We start from the raw sequence: 16,357 nt of genomic DNA on the forward strand, positions 1-16,357 counted from the left end.
ACACGCAAACACACACACTTAGAACAAGAGAGAGAGAGAGAGAGAGAGAGATAGAGGCGAGTGAGTCAGAGACAGAGAGAAAGAGTGAAAGTGAGATAGAGAAAGAGAGAAAGAGAAACATAAAGGTACAGGATTCTACAGTAAGGATGCAAGGTTTTTTGAAAGACGGTTGCAAAGGCAAAGGAAATTGTCGTATTGTGTGTGTGTGTGTAACTAAACTAGACCCTTTCACTGTACATAGCGGTCCTGTTCATCATGTCAAGATTTATTTTTCGATGGTTGACATGATCCCTACATGATCCCTTACTTAACGATTGAATTGTGTTTTTCTGTTCATTTTATACCACTATTATAGTGTAACGCTAATTATAGTTTAATAATACACATACACCTTATAAAAAAAGAAGAGCAATTTATTGCCATTAAACATTGGAACATTTCTGTTTGCTTTTCAGGCTTTGAATAAAGGCAGATATAACATAAATAACAACTTAAATATGCAAAGCCTTTTACGGAAATATACAACGAGTTTGGCTTTGCAACTAAACCTATGATGTGTATGTTAATAGATGCTTATTGGAATGCAGTTGGTCGAATATTAGAAGTTAAGCACCTCAAGATAAACAGTTGGTGGTGTAGAGGAAGGGTTCACTTTAACCCTAACCCTAGGGACGCCATCAAAGTAAACCTCAAACGGTGCAAAACAAAGTGGAAATAATGATGGAATGGATGACATTTCTGTTAGTTTCATAATGAATGGACTCGATTCTAACGATTGTGGAAAAAAAGGATTGTGGTCAGCTCAAATAATCACAATAAGGTGATTATGGAATAACTGTGACAGGCCTACACCTGTGTGTGCCAGTTCAAGTGTATTTCAAGCAGACTATGATGATCAGAGATTTGAGATAAACATCAGAAGTTTACCACCTCCAGATCAACATTGGGTCAGATAAACATCAGAAGTTTACCAACTCCAGATCAACATTTGGTAAGATAAACATCAGCTCACACACTGTTTGGAAATCAGGCAAACATTGGACCTAGTGACACGAAGCCATGCTATCTATCTATGCTAAGCTATCCAAGCTATTTCACTGTATATTCAAAACGCTGGGCAGGGTGGTTTACAGCACAAGAACATTTCTGATGACATCCTGGCAGTAAGGAAGTTCCTGGAATGACAGGGAAGAGCAGAATGCTTCCCAGAGCCAGTGCTGGCAGGACAGGGTTTTGGAATTCCTTAGAGCTATCTCTTCCTGTTTTCGAACAATAGGATTCTAACCCTCCCAAAATGCCTCCCTTCTCCTGTGAAAGCCAGGGAGTGGGAGAGCTCTTTCCTCCCTAGGAAGACGCTGGGACTGCCCACACGGAGCGCCTAGAGTTAACCCTAACACACATGAACACCTACTGGTGCTAGAGGCCTTCCACTCACTCACAGGGCACTGAATGACCACACAGGAATGTCATCAAGCAAGTGGGAATGAGGATTTGCAGATCATGTCGTGATATGAGATCTTGTATACATTGTTTATATATTGTATCGTATACTGTGTTTTTTTTTGTTCTTATGTATAGCACGTATTGTGTTTGTATATTTTATGTTATGTGTAGTACTTATTGTGTGTGTATATTTTATGTTATGTGTAGTACTTATTGTGTTTGTATGTTTACTGTACAAATTCCAGGTAGGTGTAAATAATAAACACAATTCTGATCCTGATTCTGATCACATTTAGCAGGGTACTGGCTATTGAGATTTTATATGTTTCAGACATTGATTATGAAATCAACTTATGTTCAAGCTGTGACTGGCAACTCTACCCAATAAAGAACACACCACCAACACCAATCACTCTTGAGCACTGGCTATATTACTGAGTTATTCAATTAGCCTCCAGCCTGTGGGGGGGAAGGGGGGGGGGGGGGGTTGAACAGTGAAATTACATGGAGTAGAGAGAAGCTATCAAGTGCTTTCAATTCACATCAAGGCCACATTGATTTTTACAACTGACGTCAACTCACTGCGTGGTGATTGAGAGAGACGATAGACCTGAACTATATCTGGCCATCAGGCGAATACATATTGATGGATGACGCCAAAGATGTGCGCTCAGTGTAGGCAGGGTAAGCATGTCTAGGCTCATCCAGACAAGTATACAACAAACTCATAAAAGTACATTCAAATCTCAATCCATACTGTGAAATATTTATTTTATCATAAAACCTCTGAGAGCAAATATCTGCGGTTCTTTTCAATGGCAAGGATAAGCTCTACTTTCTTCAGATGACACATGTAAACGTCTTACGTCTCCATTGCATGAAATAAAGACATAAGAGCACACAAAAACAAACATATTAAAATACTATTACAAGAAAAGAATATAAAAAAAACGAAATACTCAAAGATAATCTGTCTGATGTCAGTGATTTATATCTCTCATCAATTTGTTTTCTAGTTCATGTGGAGCTTATGTGAGGTTTAAAGAGAAACAAAAATCGCAAAATCTGTCATATTGATTGATTGCCACAAATTACTTCCAAACTATGAGTCGGCTATGAGCGTGCAGAGCCAATCAAATGCTAAGCATCAGCAGGCAGAGCCAATCAAGGCTAAGCATCAGCAGGCAGAGCCAATCAAGTGCCTGCTACTTCCTAAAGACTCCTTGATGTCCTCGAGTGGCAGTCATAAGGACATTTATAATAGCCAACCATAGAAACTTCAAATGGTGACTTCAAGTGATGTGGACATGCCTACTGTGAGGCAAACACAAGACACTGGGTAGTGTAGTTTTAGAAACACAAGACACTGGGTAGTGTGGTTTTAGAAGCAACACAAAGAAACACAAGACACTGGGTAGTGTTGTTTTAGAACCAACACAAAGAAACACAAGACACTGGGTAGTGTAGTTTTAGAACCAACACAAAGATGACACACTTTGGTAAAGGACCCTGATACAACTTTAGGAAACTTCCAGGAAAACTTCTCACTAGAAAGCATGATGTTGATTAACCCAGAGCCCACATTCAGTTTGAATTCATCAGTGTAACTGATAGCGATGAATTCATCAGTGTAACTGCTAGCGATTAATTCATCAGTGTAACTGCTAGCGATGAATTCATCAGTGTAACTGATAGTGATCAACGTACGCTCATACTCACGTAGGCTGCTCACTAGTGTGAGTTGTGCACTATAGTGGGAAAGCACACTGCTTTCCCGCGTACTGACCTCAGTGCATGGCACTGAATGGCACTGAAGCTTTTCCACACATATATAGAGTTGACATGCACAGCAACTATCCAAATATACAGTAGACATGACGCTGAAAAAGAGGCCCATGTACAGATTTAGCCATTCAAATCACATTATAGTATTTACTTTGTAAAGAGACTTTAACACATAAACTGTCAGTGGCCTATGTGGGTTTGCTATGATTACCAGACTGTATCTCTTTATGCATCTCGCTATAAGGAACCCCACACAGATCAAACAGAGCAGGTGAGGAACCCCACACAGATCATACACAGCCGGTAAGGAACCCCACACAGATCATACAGAGCAGGTGAGGAACCCCACACAGATCATACAGAGCAGGTGAGGAAGCTCACACAGATCAAACAGAGCAGGTGAGGAACCCCACACAGATCATACAGAGCAGGTGAGGAACCCCACACAGATCATACAGAGCAGGTGAGGAAGCTCACACAGATCAAACAGAGCAGGTGAGGAACCCCACACAGATCATACAGAGCAGGTGAGGAAGCTCACACAGATCAAACAGAGCAGGTGAGGAACCCCACACAGATCATACAGAGCAGGTGAGGAACCCCACACAGATCAAACAGAGCAGGTGATTTGCACTTCTCATGCAGAGTACAATGATTATCTGTCATCTCTCCTTTCACTAGTGTGTGCCACTCAGTATGTATGTCTATATCCTCTGCAGACCTCCCTGTGCTAAACTAATCTGGGCTAAACAGGAGACCCTCCTGAATGCATACAAAGATGATAATAGCTGTAGGTATTTCATTAGTTTATCAGAAACATAATATAGTGTATAGGCAATGATACCATATTACTGGAAGCATGAAAGATCATTTTGCTAGCAGAACCAAGTCAAGGATCTGACAAGGATGTCAAGCCCTTCTAAGCAATTGGATCCAAACTGCACAGTAACACCTCTGAAAATTACAACACCATTCATATTCCCAAAACAGTAACACCTCTGAAAATGACAACACCATTCATATTCCCAAAACAGTAACACCTCTGAGAATGACAACACCATTCATATTCCCAAAACAGTAACACCTCTGAGAATGACAACACCATTCATATTCCCAAAACAGTAACACCTCTGAGAATGACAACACCATTCATATTCCCAAAACAGTAACACCTCTGAGAATGACAACACCATTCATATTCCCAAAACAGTAACACCTCTGAGAATGACAACACCATTCATATTCCCAAAACAGTAAGCGCTCATCCTTCCCCATCCTACCCTTAGACACAGAACACAAAGTTAGGGATAGTGAAACTCAACACCATTTCTACCTCAGTAGTTCAGTAGTATGCATATGGCATAATGCACTGCATACACTGGCCACAGTAGCACTGCAGTGTAGCCTCTTAGAGAGCAGCTGCTGAGGGGATGAGTCTGCTCACAGCCCAGGCACACAGGCTACTTGGAGCAAGATCTGCACCCGTATGATCATACTACATATCTGATATTTAATATGAAGTTAACAGGACATAATGAGACCTTATTCAGGGACCGTTCAATAATCTCCTCGAATAAATAACACGTTGCTAAATCTCTGCAGTCAGCTCAAAACGCTGACCTCTTCTAGACCTCTTCAGGATACTAACCAGCTGTCCACTCTACACATACGCATCCGAATGCAGATACTACGCAGCTACAGTGAAACAGTAGAACATTATATGTCTGCGATTTCTTGGAGTATTTGTAGAGGTTATAGTCTATTAATCTGCGTCAAGAATAGTCTGCATCACAGGACGACAACCTTGCAATCTACAAAAAAAAAAAAAACATTTACCTATTCGTAGAGAGAGGCATCAATCGCTGGTTCCTGCCTTTCCAAGCAAGTGATGTGTCTTCTCAGGTTCGTGTCACAAATACGCTATGGTTTAGCCGTAATTGACTACTTAAACCAGCGCGTGAAAAGTCAGAAGAAGTAGACGGGTCGGTCCTGCGGCTGAAGCAACACTCACGCGGTCCTGTCGTAGCGACGCAACAGCGGAAGACTTGGAGCTTGCAGCAGTTTTGACTTGGATGACATTGAGCGGCGAACACACGAGCTTCCACGGCTACCTCCCTCTCTCTAGCGCGGACTGGTCTCTCCCTCCCGCTCTCGTTCTGTCCCCGTAAGCACGCTCGCTCGCTGAATAATGAATGGCTAATGTGGTCCTGGAGGTTTCTCTCTCATTCTACGGCAGTCAGGAACTGATCGCGGCCGGCCGACACAATGAGTCCGGCTCTTTGCTCGGGTTACAGTCCCCTATTCAGCTGCGCAACATTCTGGCCCTCATCCTGCCTTTGTCTGCCCCTCTCCGACTCCCCCCTCCCGAATCCTGACCAAATAGGAACCGAACGAAACACAGACCGATGGGGTCAATGGTGGACGTTAAAAGCTGGCGGTGGGGGCCTTTGCTGGACAATAACAAACACACGCAACAACAGTCTCTAGAACAATTAAGTTGTGTAACAATAGTCCGCCCCCAACATCTGATCAGAGGAAATTGTTTTAAGTTGAAGGCATTCAAAGTATGTCTTCCTTGCTTTGCTGTATAATGAAAAACACAGGGCAGCCCCACTGCAGGGCAGCTGGGGGGAAACGAGCATTCTTGACATATTTGTTATCATTCTACCTGTTCTGTTTTGTGTCAGGCACCTCACATGACTATATGATTGCTAGTTAGTTCTCCATCAAACCACAATGACATGGCATCACTGCCAAATACTGCTCATAGGCGACTGAAATGAGTGTATGTTCTAAGGCTTTACAAAAGAACAGCAGTGATAATGACATAGATTCAGTTATGAAGAGTGAGTGAGTGTGTACGTGAGTGAGTGGGGGAGACACTTGTTTGGCATATAGGATGAATCAGAACTAACAGATGACATCCTATACATCTCTATTATACCTATGTTATCAGGAATGGTTTACCCCCACAGACCTATATTATAAATAATGGTTTACACCCACGGACCTATGTTATCAGTAACGGATAATCAACACAGCCCTGAAAAATCACTGGCTGCTGACTAGCCTCCCTGGAAAACATATCCTGCTCCCACTTCCTCAATAGGGCTAAGGCCGTCATCAAGAACACATCTCACCCAGGCCCTCACCTGGTTAATCTCCTCTCACCCAGACCCCCACCTGTTTAATCTCCTCTCACCCAGACCCCCACCTGTATCTCACCCAGACCCCCACCTGTTTAATCTCCTCTCACCCAGACCCCCACCTATTTAATCTCCTCTCACCCAGACCCTCACCTGATTAATCTCCTGCCCTCTGGAAGATCACATCTCACCCAGACCCACACCTGTTTAATCTCATCTCACCCACCTGTTTAATCTCCTCTCACCCAGACCCCCACCTGTTTAATCTCATCTCACCCAGACCCCCACCTTTTTAATCACATCTCACCCAGACCCCCACCTGTTTAATCTCATCTCACCCAGACCCCCACCTGTTTAATCTCATCTCACCCAGGCCACCACCTGTTTAATCTCCTGCCCTCTGGAAGGCAATAGAGGCCATGACACCTGACGACTATCAGAACAATAAACTAAACTGTGAAATATCAAATGTACAGTTTTAATAGATCAGTCACTTGATTCCATCTCAGTCACCTTATTCTTGTGTGTGAGACAATGGTTCTCTATTGGTGCTCGGAGGATATGTAAGGACTGCAATATTGCAACGCACCCCAGGGGAATACTTGAACTCCAAACCATTGCACTTTGTTCTACACTTAATATTAATTATCTTTATTGTATTCTAGTGTTGTTATGTTGTTCCTCATGACATCATCAGCAGCGTATGCAAAGCTGTGGAATTACAATAAGACAGGAGCTGCTCGCACCGGTGACCAGTTCTGGGGAGTAAGTGTGAGATGTGTGTGTGTGTGTGTGTGTGTGTGTGTGTGTGTGGACACTTCTGTGGAGTGAGTTTGTGTGTGTGTGTGTGTGTGTGTGTGTGTATGTGTGTGTGTTGACACTTCTGAGGAGTGAATTTGTCAGCCGTCACCAACCCTGTTTCTGGTTTCTGTAAAACATTATAATATGACAGCTCTACCCAGCCCTCCACCCCCCACCCCCCCATGTATCTCTCCTGATGACAGAAGAGCCTTGAAAGGCATTATACCACGTTGGCAGTTATAATTCAATAATGATGAATCTGTTTCAATTAAGCAAACAACAGAACATTCCCCGGATGCAGATCGTGCTTGTTAGAGTCGCTCACAGTCACTAAGCACATGAGTCAAGGCATCATAACACAGTCGACTCCAAGGGGAGAGGAGAGAGCATCGCTCCTCTGGAAGTGAACCCAATGAAGCCTACGGTAAAACAGACTCCAGCACAATGGTTGATGCAGACAGAGATCTTGCATCCTCCCACACTCCCATAGGCACATGTGTGCCACTCGCCCCCATGCCCGCGTTACCCTCGATGCCCACGGGCATGTCAGGGCCCATTTCCCTGCACAGGCTTCTCTGCTTCTCTGGAGCCCTTTCATGCAGAGGCTTGTGTGTGTTCTCTGTGTTTTCAACTGAAATCACATGGGCGTGTAGCTAATATACATATGGGGGAAACAACCTTCTCCTTGTTCTAGACAATACTTGGACTGACGGGAAAACCAAAAACAAAAAAGGCAAATTAAAAGCAGGCACAACTGTTCTCTGGTTTAGAGTTCTATGTAAAACCAAATGGGCATTTAAGGGGCGCTTCTCATCTCACCCTTCCTCTCCTCACACCTCCTGTTCTCCACTCCTCTCTTCTCTTCTCCTCTCTCCTCCACTCCTCTATTTTCCTCTCCTCTCTTCTCTTCTCTTCTCTTCTCTTCTCTTCTCTTCTCTTCTCTTCTCTTCTCTTCTCTTCTCTTCTCTTCTCTTCTCCTCTCCTCTCCTCTCTTCTCTTCTCCTCTCTTCACTTCTGTACTCATCTCCTCTCTTCTCTTCTCCTCTCTCCTCCACTCCTCTATTTTCCTCTCCTCTCTTCTCTTCTCTTCTCTTCTCTTCTCTTCTCTTCTCTTCTCTTCTCCTCTCCTCTCTTCTCTTCTTTTCTCTACTCCTCTGCTCTCTTTCTCTCACTCCTCTCCGTTTTTCTCCTCCTCTCTTCCTCTCCTCTCCTCTCATCTGCTATATTATGTACATTGTGAGAACTAGAATTCAACCATACTTCCTATTCCTAGTTTATCTGTCTATATCAATAATTATAATGTCAACCTAATGACCATTTAATGTTATTCCCCCTGAGTTGAATGTGCATTGTTTACAACTTATGGTTGAGATGTTGCACAGTAACTTGAGAGCATCGAATGAGATGTGTGGCCATCTTTCTTCCTGTTCTTTTTTCACCTTTCCTTGATTCACTTCTTGTTGTTTACACCTTCTCATCTCAACTCCTTCTACCTGATCATATTGGACAGCATACATAATAACATGACGTAGTAACATCCGGCAGACATCCAGCAGACATCCAGCAGACATCCAGCAGACATCCAGCAGACATCCAGCAGACACCCAGCACACTCACCAGAGCAGTCTGAGGCCCAGGCAGTGGTCCGTTCTTTGCTGGAGACGAGGAGGCGTCCAGCCATGACCCTAGACAAGAACACATTGAGTCATATTTCAGAAGAAGTTGGAGTATGTTGACAAATTGTATTAAAATGGTTAAATATAGAAAAATAGTTTGAACCCATTCCCTTTAATATTTGCCCCTTTATTTTGTTTATTTGCCTTTCAGTGTAGCAAACCTGATAATGATCTTGCCAATCTATATGAAGTGTCCCTATTATAATATAAGTCTGTAAGTGTTAGATACGTAGCACTATGTAGGTACCCATTATTGCAGGTTACTAAACTCAGCCTTTAACACATCCTATAGCAATATGCACTTATATCAAGGTACACTGTAATATTAAGTAAGTAATACCAAAGGACCTATATATATATACAGTATATATACATACAGTATGTATTTTGCATGTATGCTTGTATTTTGAAAGAGTGGGTGTTGCAGACTGATTTCTAGATCCGTCTCTCATCTCCATTACTGTCTGTCTGTCTGTCTGTCTGTCTGTCTGTCTGTCTGTCTGTCTGTCTGTCTGTCTGTCTGTCTGTCTGTCTGTCTGTCTGTTTGTCTGTCTGTCTCTCTGTCTGTCTGTCTGTCTGTCTGTCTGTCTGTCTGTCTCTGTCTCTCATCCCCATTACTGTTTGTTTGTCTGTCTGTCTGTCTGTCTGTCTGTCTGTCTGTCTGTCTCTGTCTCTCATCCCCATTACTGTTTGTCGGTCTGTCTATCTGTCTGTCTGTATATCTATCTGTCTCTCATCACCAGTACTCTGCCTGCCACTTCCATTATATTTCTAAATTATTTCTCTCCTTAAGAGTCCAGTTATCATTCATATCAACATATCACTAATAGCACTGTTAGATGTTAGCGCTGTTAGCTCCCGGATGAAGAGTCCACTTATCATTCATTTCATCATATCATTTATAGCACTGTTAGCTGTTAGCACTGTTAGCTCCCGGATGAAGAGTCCAGTTATTATTGTAATTCAGAGTTCTGATGCACACCCACATCCCTAACCCTACTGGCACTGTGGGGAAGGCTTGCATTATTTATGTTGCATTTTGTATATGTGTTTATGTTACATACATTATAAATATGTCTTTATGTTACATACATTATATGTGTTTATGTTACATACATTATATGTGTTTATGTTACATACATTATATGTCTTTATGTTACATACATTATATGTCTTTATGTTACATACATTATATATGTGTGGGCCCACGGTTGGCATTATGTATACGTGTTTCTGTTGGGATGCGTATGCACACAGCAAAGCAGCTACCACAGGCGTTCAGTGAACAGCAGTCTCACTGTGTTGTGATTTTGAACTGGGTTTTATAATGACGCTGCCGATTACATTTCCTTTTAGCAGAGGATACCCTGGATGAGGCGTCATACTTGTAGGATTCATTATGATACCAATCTGCGTCTAAATGAACAACTACACACAGCACGCAGACCTGATGGTCCATGAGGTGGTGTGTGTGTGTGTATATGTGTGTATGTGTGTGTGTGTGTGTGTGGTACAGACATCTAATAATATGGATGGGATGCTGTGAAAGTAGCCGACTTACAGTGTAAAAACTCTTCTCAGCAGAGCCGAACAGTGTTAGTCAGCAGCCCTCCCTCCCCAGTTTGCCAGTGGCTTCTCACATTCTGTGTGTGTAATTAGATCACTGAAAGACTGAGAGACTATTTGGCACAGTCTATCATGCCAATACCAGGACGCACAGTTTGTGCCATCAGGAGTTACACAGAGGAGAATATGATGTTCCCATAGTTACACACGTATAGAACATGATGTCCCCAGAGTTACACACGTATAGAATATGATGTTCCTATAGTTACACACGTATAGAACATGATGTCCCCAGAGTTACACACGTATAGAATATGATGTTCCTATAGTTACACACGTATGGAATATGATGTTGCTATAGTTACACACGTATGGAATATGATGTTGCTATAGGTATAGACCTGCATATAGTCTGCAGTAACATCTGTATATATTTATTTATGTCGAGAGATCCTCTGAGTCTTTTGTACTTTTGAGGTACAGGACGTCGTTGTTTGTAGGAGTTGTCTTTAGGTCAGCAATGAAAGGCTGAAACTTTAAATGACTGTACTGCTGGGATAGGAAACCAGTGGTCAAGCTGGGAGAGTCCAGCTGAGACCCTTAGAAACACACAGAGACGGCACTGCATGCACAAGAGCACTTATCATGGTAGGACTAGAGGATGTTCTGTAGATCTATAGAAGAGCCCTAATCATGGTAGGACTAGAGGATGTTCTGTAGATCTATAGAAGAGCCCTAATCATGAAAGGACTAGAGGATGTTCTGTAGATGTGATGTAGATCTGTAGAAGAACTAGTTTTGAAGGGCAGCATGATGCTGTTGATGTAGTTTATAACGACACAAGGTGTATGAATATGCAAATCACTTATGAAGGTATATGAATATGCAAATCACTTATGAAGGTGTATGAGTATGCAAATCATTTATGAAGGTGTAGATTATAATACAAAAATGAAAAAAGAATTAAAAAAATAAATAACTATGTGAGAGAAATTCTGAGAAACAAACTGAGAAATGAAGCACGTTCCAGCTGCTCCTGTGTCACAACTGCACCTATATGCTACAGGCCTTCATCTGCACCTATGCTTGCCTGGTCTCTATAGACCTTCATCTGCACCTATATTCTACAAGCCTTCATCTGCACCTATGCTTGCCTGGTCTCTATAGGCCTTTATCTGCACCTATATTCTACCGGCCTTCATCTGCATCTATGCTTGCCCGGTCTCTATAGGCCCTCATCTGCACCTATGCTTGCCTGGTCTCTACAGGCCTTCATCTGCACCTATGCTATGCTTGGTCTCTATAGGCCTTCATCTGCACCTATATTCTACAGGCCCTCATCTGCACCTATGCTTGCCTGGTCTCTATAGGCCTTCATCTGCACCTACTCTTGCCTGGTCTCTACAGGCCTTTATCTGCACCTATATTCTACAAGCCTTCATCTGCACCTATGCTATGCTTGGTCTCTATAGGCCTTCATCTGCACCTATGCTATATTCTACAGGCCTTTATCTGCACCTATGCTTGCCTGGTCTCTATAGGCCTTCATCTGCACCTATGCTTGCCTGGTCTCTATAGGCCTTCATTCTAACCCTGTGCATTCTAACTCTATGCATTCTAACTCTATGCATTCTAACTCTATACATTCTAATCCTGTGCATTCCAGTGTCAGCTGCAGGTATCTGGCTGAAGGAGACAGAGCAGTGCCAGTAGTAGTGATCAGGTGTGTCCTGAAGGCAGAAGAGTGGCACCTATGCTTGCTTGGTCTCTATAGGGCTTCATCTGCACCTATGCTATGCTTGGATTTCTGTAACTCAATGTGTCAAACTTACTTAGAAGACGGCCCCAGACAAGAAACAGTCACTTTGCTATTCTTGAGAAAAAAGGATGATGCATTATGTCCCTTAATGTTCTTTCCAATGTCCCACTACTGCAGCACTAGTGATGTTCAGAGGGTCAGATGTCCTACTGTAGATCTGTAAAAGAACTGGCATGTCCTAGTGCAATCCTGATGATTGTTAACAAGACATTTTGTGCTATAAACCAGAATTAGTTGTCATGACAACTGTCCATCGTTGAAAGAGATTTGGTGTTTTTAAGGTCAAGGTGTTTTTATAATAGTGCTAGGATGTTTTAGGATCAATGGATGATCAAATCAAAACTACAGACTACTGATATACATTTTACTGTAATGTGAATGTGTCTGTTCAATAATGAGCATTGTCAAGTAAAGGCATTTTGTTTCAAAGGTCAGACTCATACTGTATCATACTGGATATGATGGGAGGAGATGGAGATGGACAGACTCATACTGTATCATACTGGATATGATGGGAAGAGATGGTCAGACTCATACTGTATCATACTGGATATGATGGGAAGAGATGGAGATGGACAGACTCATACTGTATCATACTGGATATGATGGGAAGAGATGGAGATGGACAGACTCATACTGTATCATACTGGATATGATGGGAAGAGATGGAGATGGACAGACTCATACTGTATCATACTGGATATGATGGGAAGAGATGGTCAGACTCATACTGTATCATACTGGATATGATGGGAAGAGATGGTCAGACTCATACTGTATCATACTGGATATGATGGGAGGAGATGGCCGACTGAAACCAGACTGTGTTCTTGATGTATGCATAGCGGAATCTTTTAGAAACAATGGCAGCTGTTACATATGACATAATAATAATGTTCCTCATGCAGGAAGCAACAGCAGGTCTCTTCAGTAGGTTTGAGTAACGTGGGAACAGCAGGCATTGGTGTGAGGTTAGTGCTGGAGTGAAGTTGGCACAGGCAGGGATGCAACCGCCAGATTACCTGCTGCAGACTCTGGAATGTGCTAGATGCATTCTAACTCTATGCATTCTTACCCTGTGCATCCTAACTCTATGCATTCTAACTCTATGCATTATACCACTATGCATTCTAACCCTATACATTCTAACTCTGTGCATTCTAACTCTATGCATTCTAAGTCTTTGCATTCTAACTCTATGCATTCTAATCCTGTGCATTCCAGTGTCAGCTGCAGGTATCTGGCTGAAGGAGACAGAGCAGTAGCAGTAGCAGTGATCAGGTGTGTCCTGAAGGCAGAAGAGTGAGTTAGAGAAAGAACCATAGCTCAGACACAGGGGGGTAGGCACTGTGAAAAATGCAGTTTATTTGACTAGGTATACCATACAAAGGGAAAGCCACTGTTACAGCAAGGCGGCTGCCATTTTGTACTGAATTGAGTGTGTGGTAGGTGTCAAAAGCAGGAGAGAAAGAACTGAGGAATAGAAAGAAACAAGAGAAATACAGCGGGTGATTGTTATAGTCAGAACAAAAAGGAAAAAAGTGTCAAATAATTAAAAATTACACTTCAGGTTACACAAATACACCAGACCTCCATTATAAAGCACAGCAGTTCATATGGCCAGTGTGTGTGTGTGTGTGTGTGTGTGTGTGTGTGTGTGTGTGTGTGTGTGTGTGTGTGTGTGTGTGTGTATGTGTGTGTGTGTGTCTGTGTGTGTGTGTGTGTGTGTGTGTGTGTGTGTGTGTGTGTGTGTGTGTGTGTGTGTGTGTGTGTGTCTGAATGTGCACAATGACGGGAAACTATGCTGAACAACATTCCAACCTGTGTGATTGTGTCCGGTATGACAGCTTAAACCCTTCTGCGCTCTATACTGTTACATCAGGCTGTAAATCAATAAATTACAAGAAAAATAAGCTTAATTCTAAATAAATCATATATATATATACACTCTACCGCTGACAATAGGATTGTGACTTATAATTACCGTGTAGAGAGTATTTTCTAACCATTTCTCTATCCTATAATTCATTTACTGGAACCCTTTCTCTCCCATAACACAAGGCATTTGAATTTGAATACAGGAATCAGTAGGAGTACTTGATTTGGTGGCACTAACAACAACAGAAGGTCCCTGTCACAAGGTTAGGATGTTTCCAGTCAGTGCTCTATGAAACTGTACATAGGATGTAAAATTATTAGAATGACTCTTCCTGTTTGTTTAATATTAAACTTAAAATCAGTGTTGAACCATGAAGAAATAAACCATTCATGCACCCTTAAAGAGAACTTGCTCCTTAAAGAGAATGTATTCCAAAAAGAGAACTTGCTCCTTAAAGAGAATGTATTCCTCAAAGAGAACTTACTCCTTAAAGAGAATGTATTCCTTAAAGAAAACTTACTCCTTAAAGAGAATGTATTCCTTAAAGAAAACTTTCTCCAGCCTCATAAACGCAAATGTAAAAGGCTATATTCATCCCCTGAAGTGTCTGTTATACCTGTCTGTTAGTGTGTGGTGTACAAGACATATCATATGAGCTGATTTAAAAAAAAAAAAAAAGAAGACCAAAACTTAAAAAGGAAATCTTTGGACTGGGTTAGGTTTAAGCCCAACCCCAGGTCTATTTACCCGACAGGACTGCTGAGGCTGATTTGTGCTGGCCTAAATCCTACATACATGTACAGTATATAATCTAATCCAGGGAAGTAGCCTTACATAAGAATTGATTGAAGTGTCCCTAATATATATTTGAAATTATATATCACAAAAAGATCTGAGCATCTGCAAATAGACAATGTGAGTAAGGGGGGCTTGCAGTGATGGCTTTTAGATAGTTCCTGTTTTGAACTTGATTTTTGCCCCAAGCATGGCGAGTTATGACACTGCAAGATGAGGAGATGGAAGAGTGTTGTGAGATATGATGGACAACGCGAAGCAGTTTCTATTAGTGGTAGAATAAATTAAAAAAATAAATAAAATATCCTCTAGGAGTCATCACCAATGAGTTCCTATGGCATTTGTGTGTGCATTTGAATACAAATTATATGTATATATCACTATTGGATATCTAGAATAGAACCCCTTTAAATACATGTTGAAATGGTAACTTCTAAAGAGCATATATACATTCTTTATCTACGGCCATACTGTGCGCATGACTATATCAATCTTGTGGAGCACTGTGGGATCCATCAGGTGGTGAGATTTCTGTAATCTATAATCTATAATCCATATGGGTTTTATGTCCTAAACTGGAAACTATTGGCCTCACACACACACACACACACACACACACACACACACACACACGTTCTTGAAAAGACGAAACCCTCTCATCACAGAGACTGGGCCAGATGGGGTACCCTCAGACACTGTGAGGAACTGGGGGTACCTATTTACCTCAGGGATACCCTAGCGGTACCAAACCCCCCGCTTGCTACACATGGAATTGAATAGTGACTTCCTGAATTCTTGACTGATATAAATGTCAAGGGGAGGTAATGATTATCCAATGTGTTCAAACTATGCCAAAGCAGTCTCTGTTTCCTGGACTTAAGGCCCAACGCTTCTAGTAACCAACTGCATCATTCTTGGTGGTAGAACAAAGGGACTCTGAACTGGCAGTTCTAGCTTTTTTTTACGTAGACAGACCAGATGTCCAATTTATTGTGCTTTTTGTAACATTGTTATGTGTATGTCTTTCAAATGACTAATTTGGTCGTTCCCTATGGCAATTGTTTTTCCTCAACATCAGAGGTCCCCAAGAGTTAACACTTGCTAACGTGACATGTAAACTAGGACCAAGCTGTATGAAACCTAAGTCTCTTTCCAAGGGCAAAGGTCCATCAGTGATGACAGTGCCTAACTGCTCGAAGGGGTTTTGCATCCTTGCATAATCCTTGTGTTGTACAGAAGAGGTGATCTTTACAGAAAGCACACATGTAATACCCAGGTAGACACACACACACACACACACACACACACACACACACACACACACACACACACACACACACACACACACACACACACACACACACACACACTCACTCACTCACACAATCATACACACACAAACACACACACATAAACAGACACACAAACACACACACACACACACACA

At 42.0% G+C, this 16,357-nt stretch overlaps 1 protein-coding gene across 1 annotated transcript in view; it reads right to left on the bottom strand.

Moving 5' to 3' along the window:
• palm2akap2 (PALM2 and AKAP2 fusion) overlaps positions 1–16,357 on the bottom strand; it is a 103,920-nt gene that overhangs the window by 36,446 nt on the left and 51,117 nt on the right. The window contains exon 8 of the mRNA XM_080842159.1: positions 8,793–8,860. Coding sequence (XP_080698285.1) covers positions 8,793–8,860 — 68 coding nt within the window. The remainder of the gene's footprint in view (positions 1–8,792; positions 8,861–16,357) is intronic.

The sequence above is a fragment of the Sprattus sprattus genome (genome assembly GCF_963457725.1).
Source record: "Sprattus sprattus genome assembly, chromosome: 7".
In the NCBI taxonomy this organism is placed as follows: Eukaryota; Metazoa; Chordata; class Actinopteri; order Clupeiformes; family Clupeidae; genus Sprattus; species Sprattus sprattus.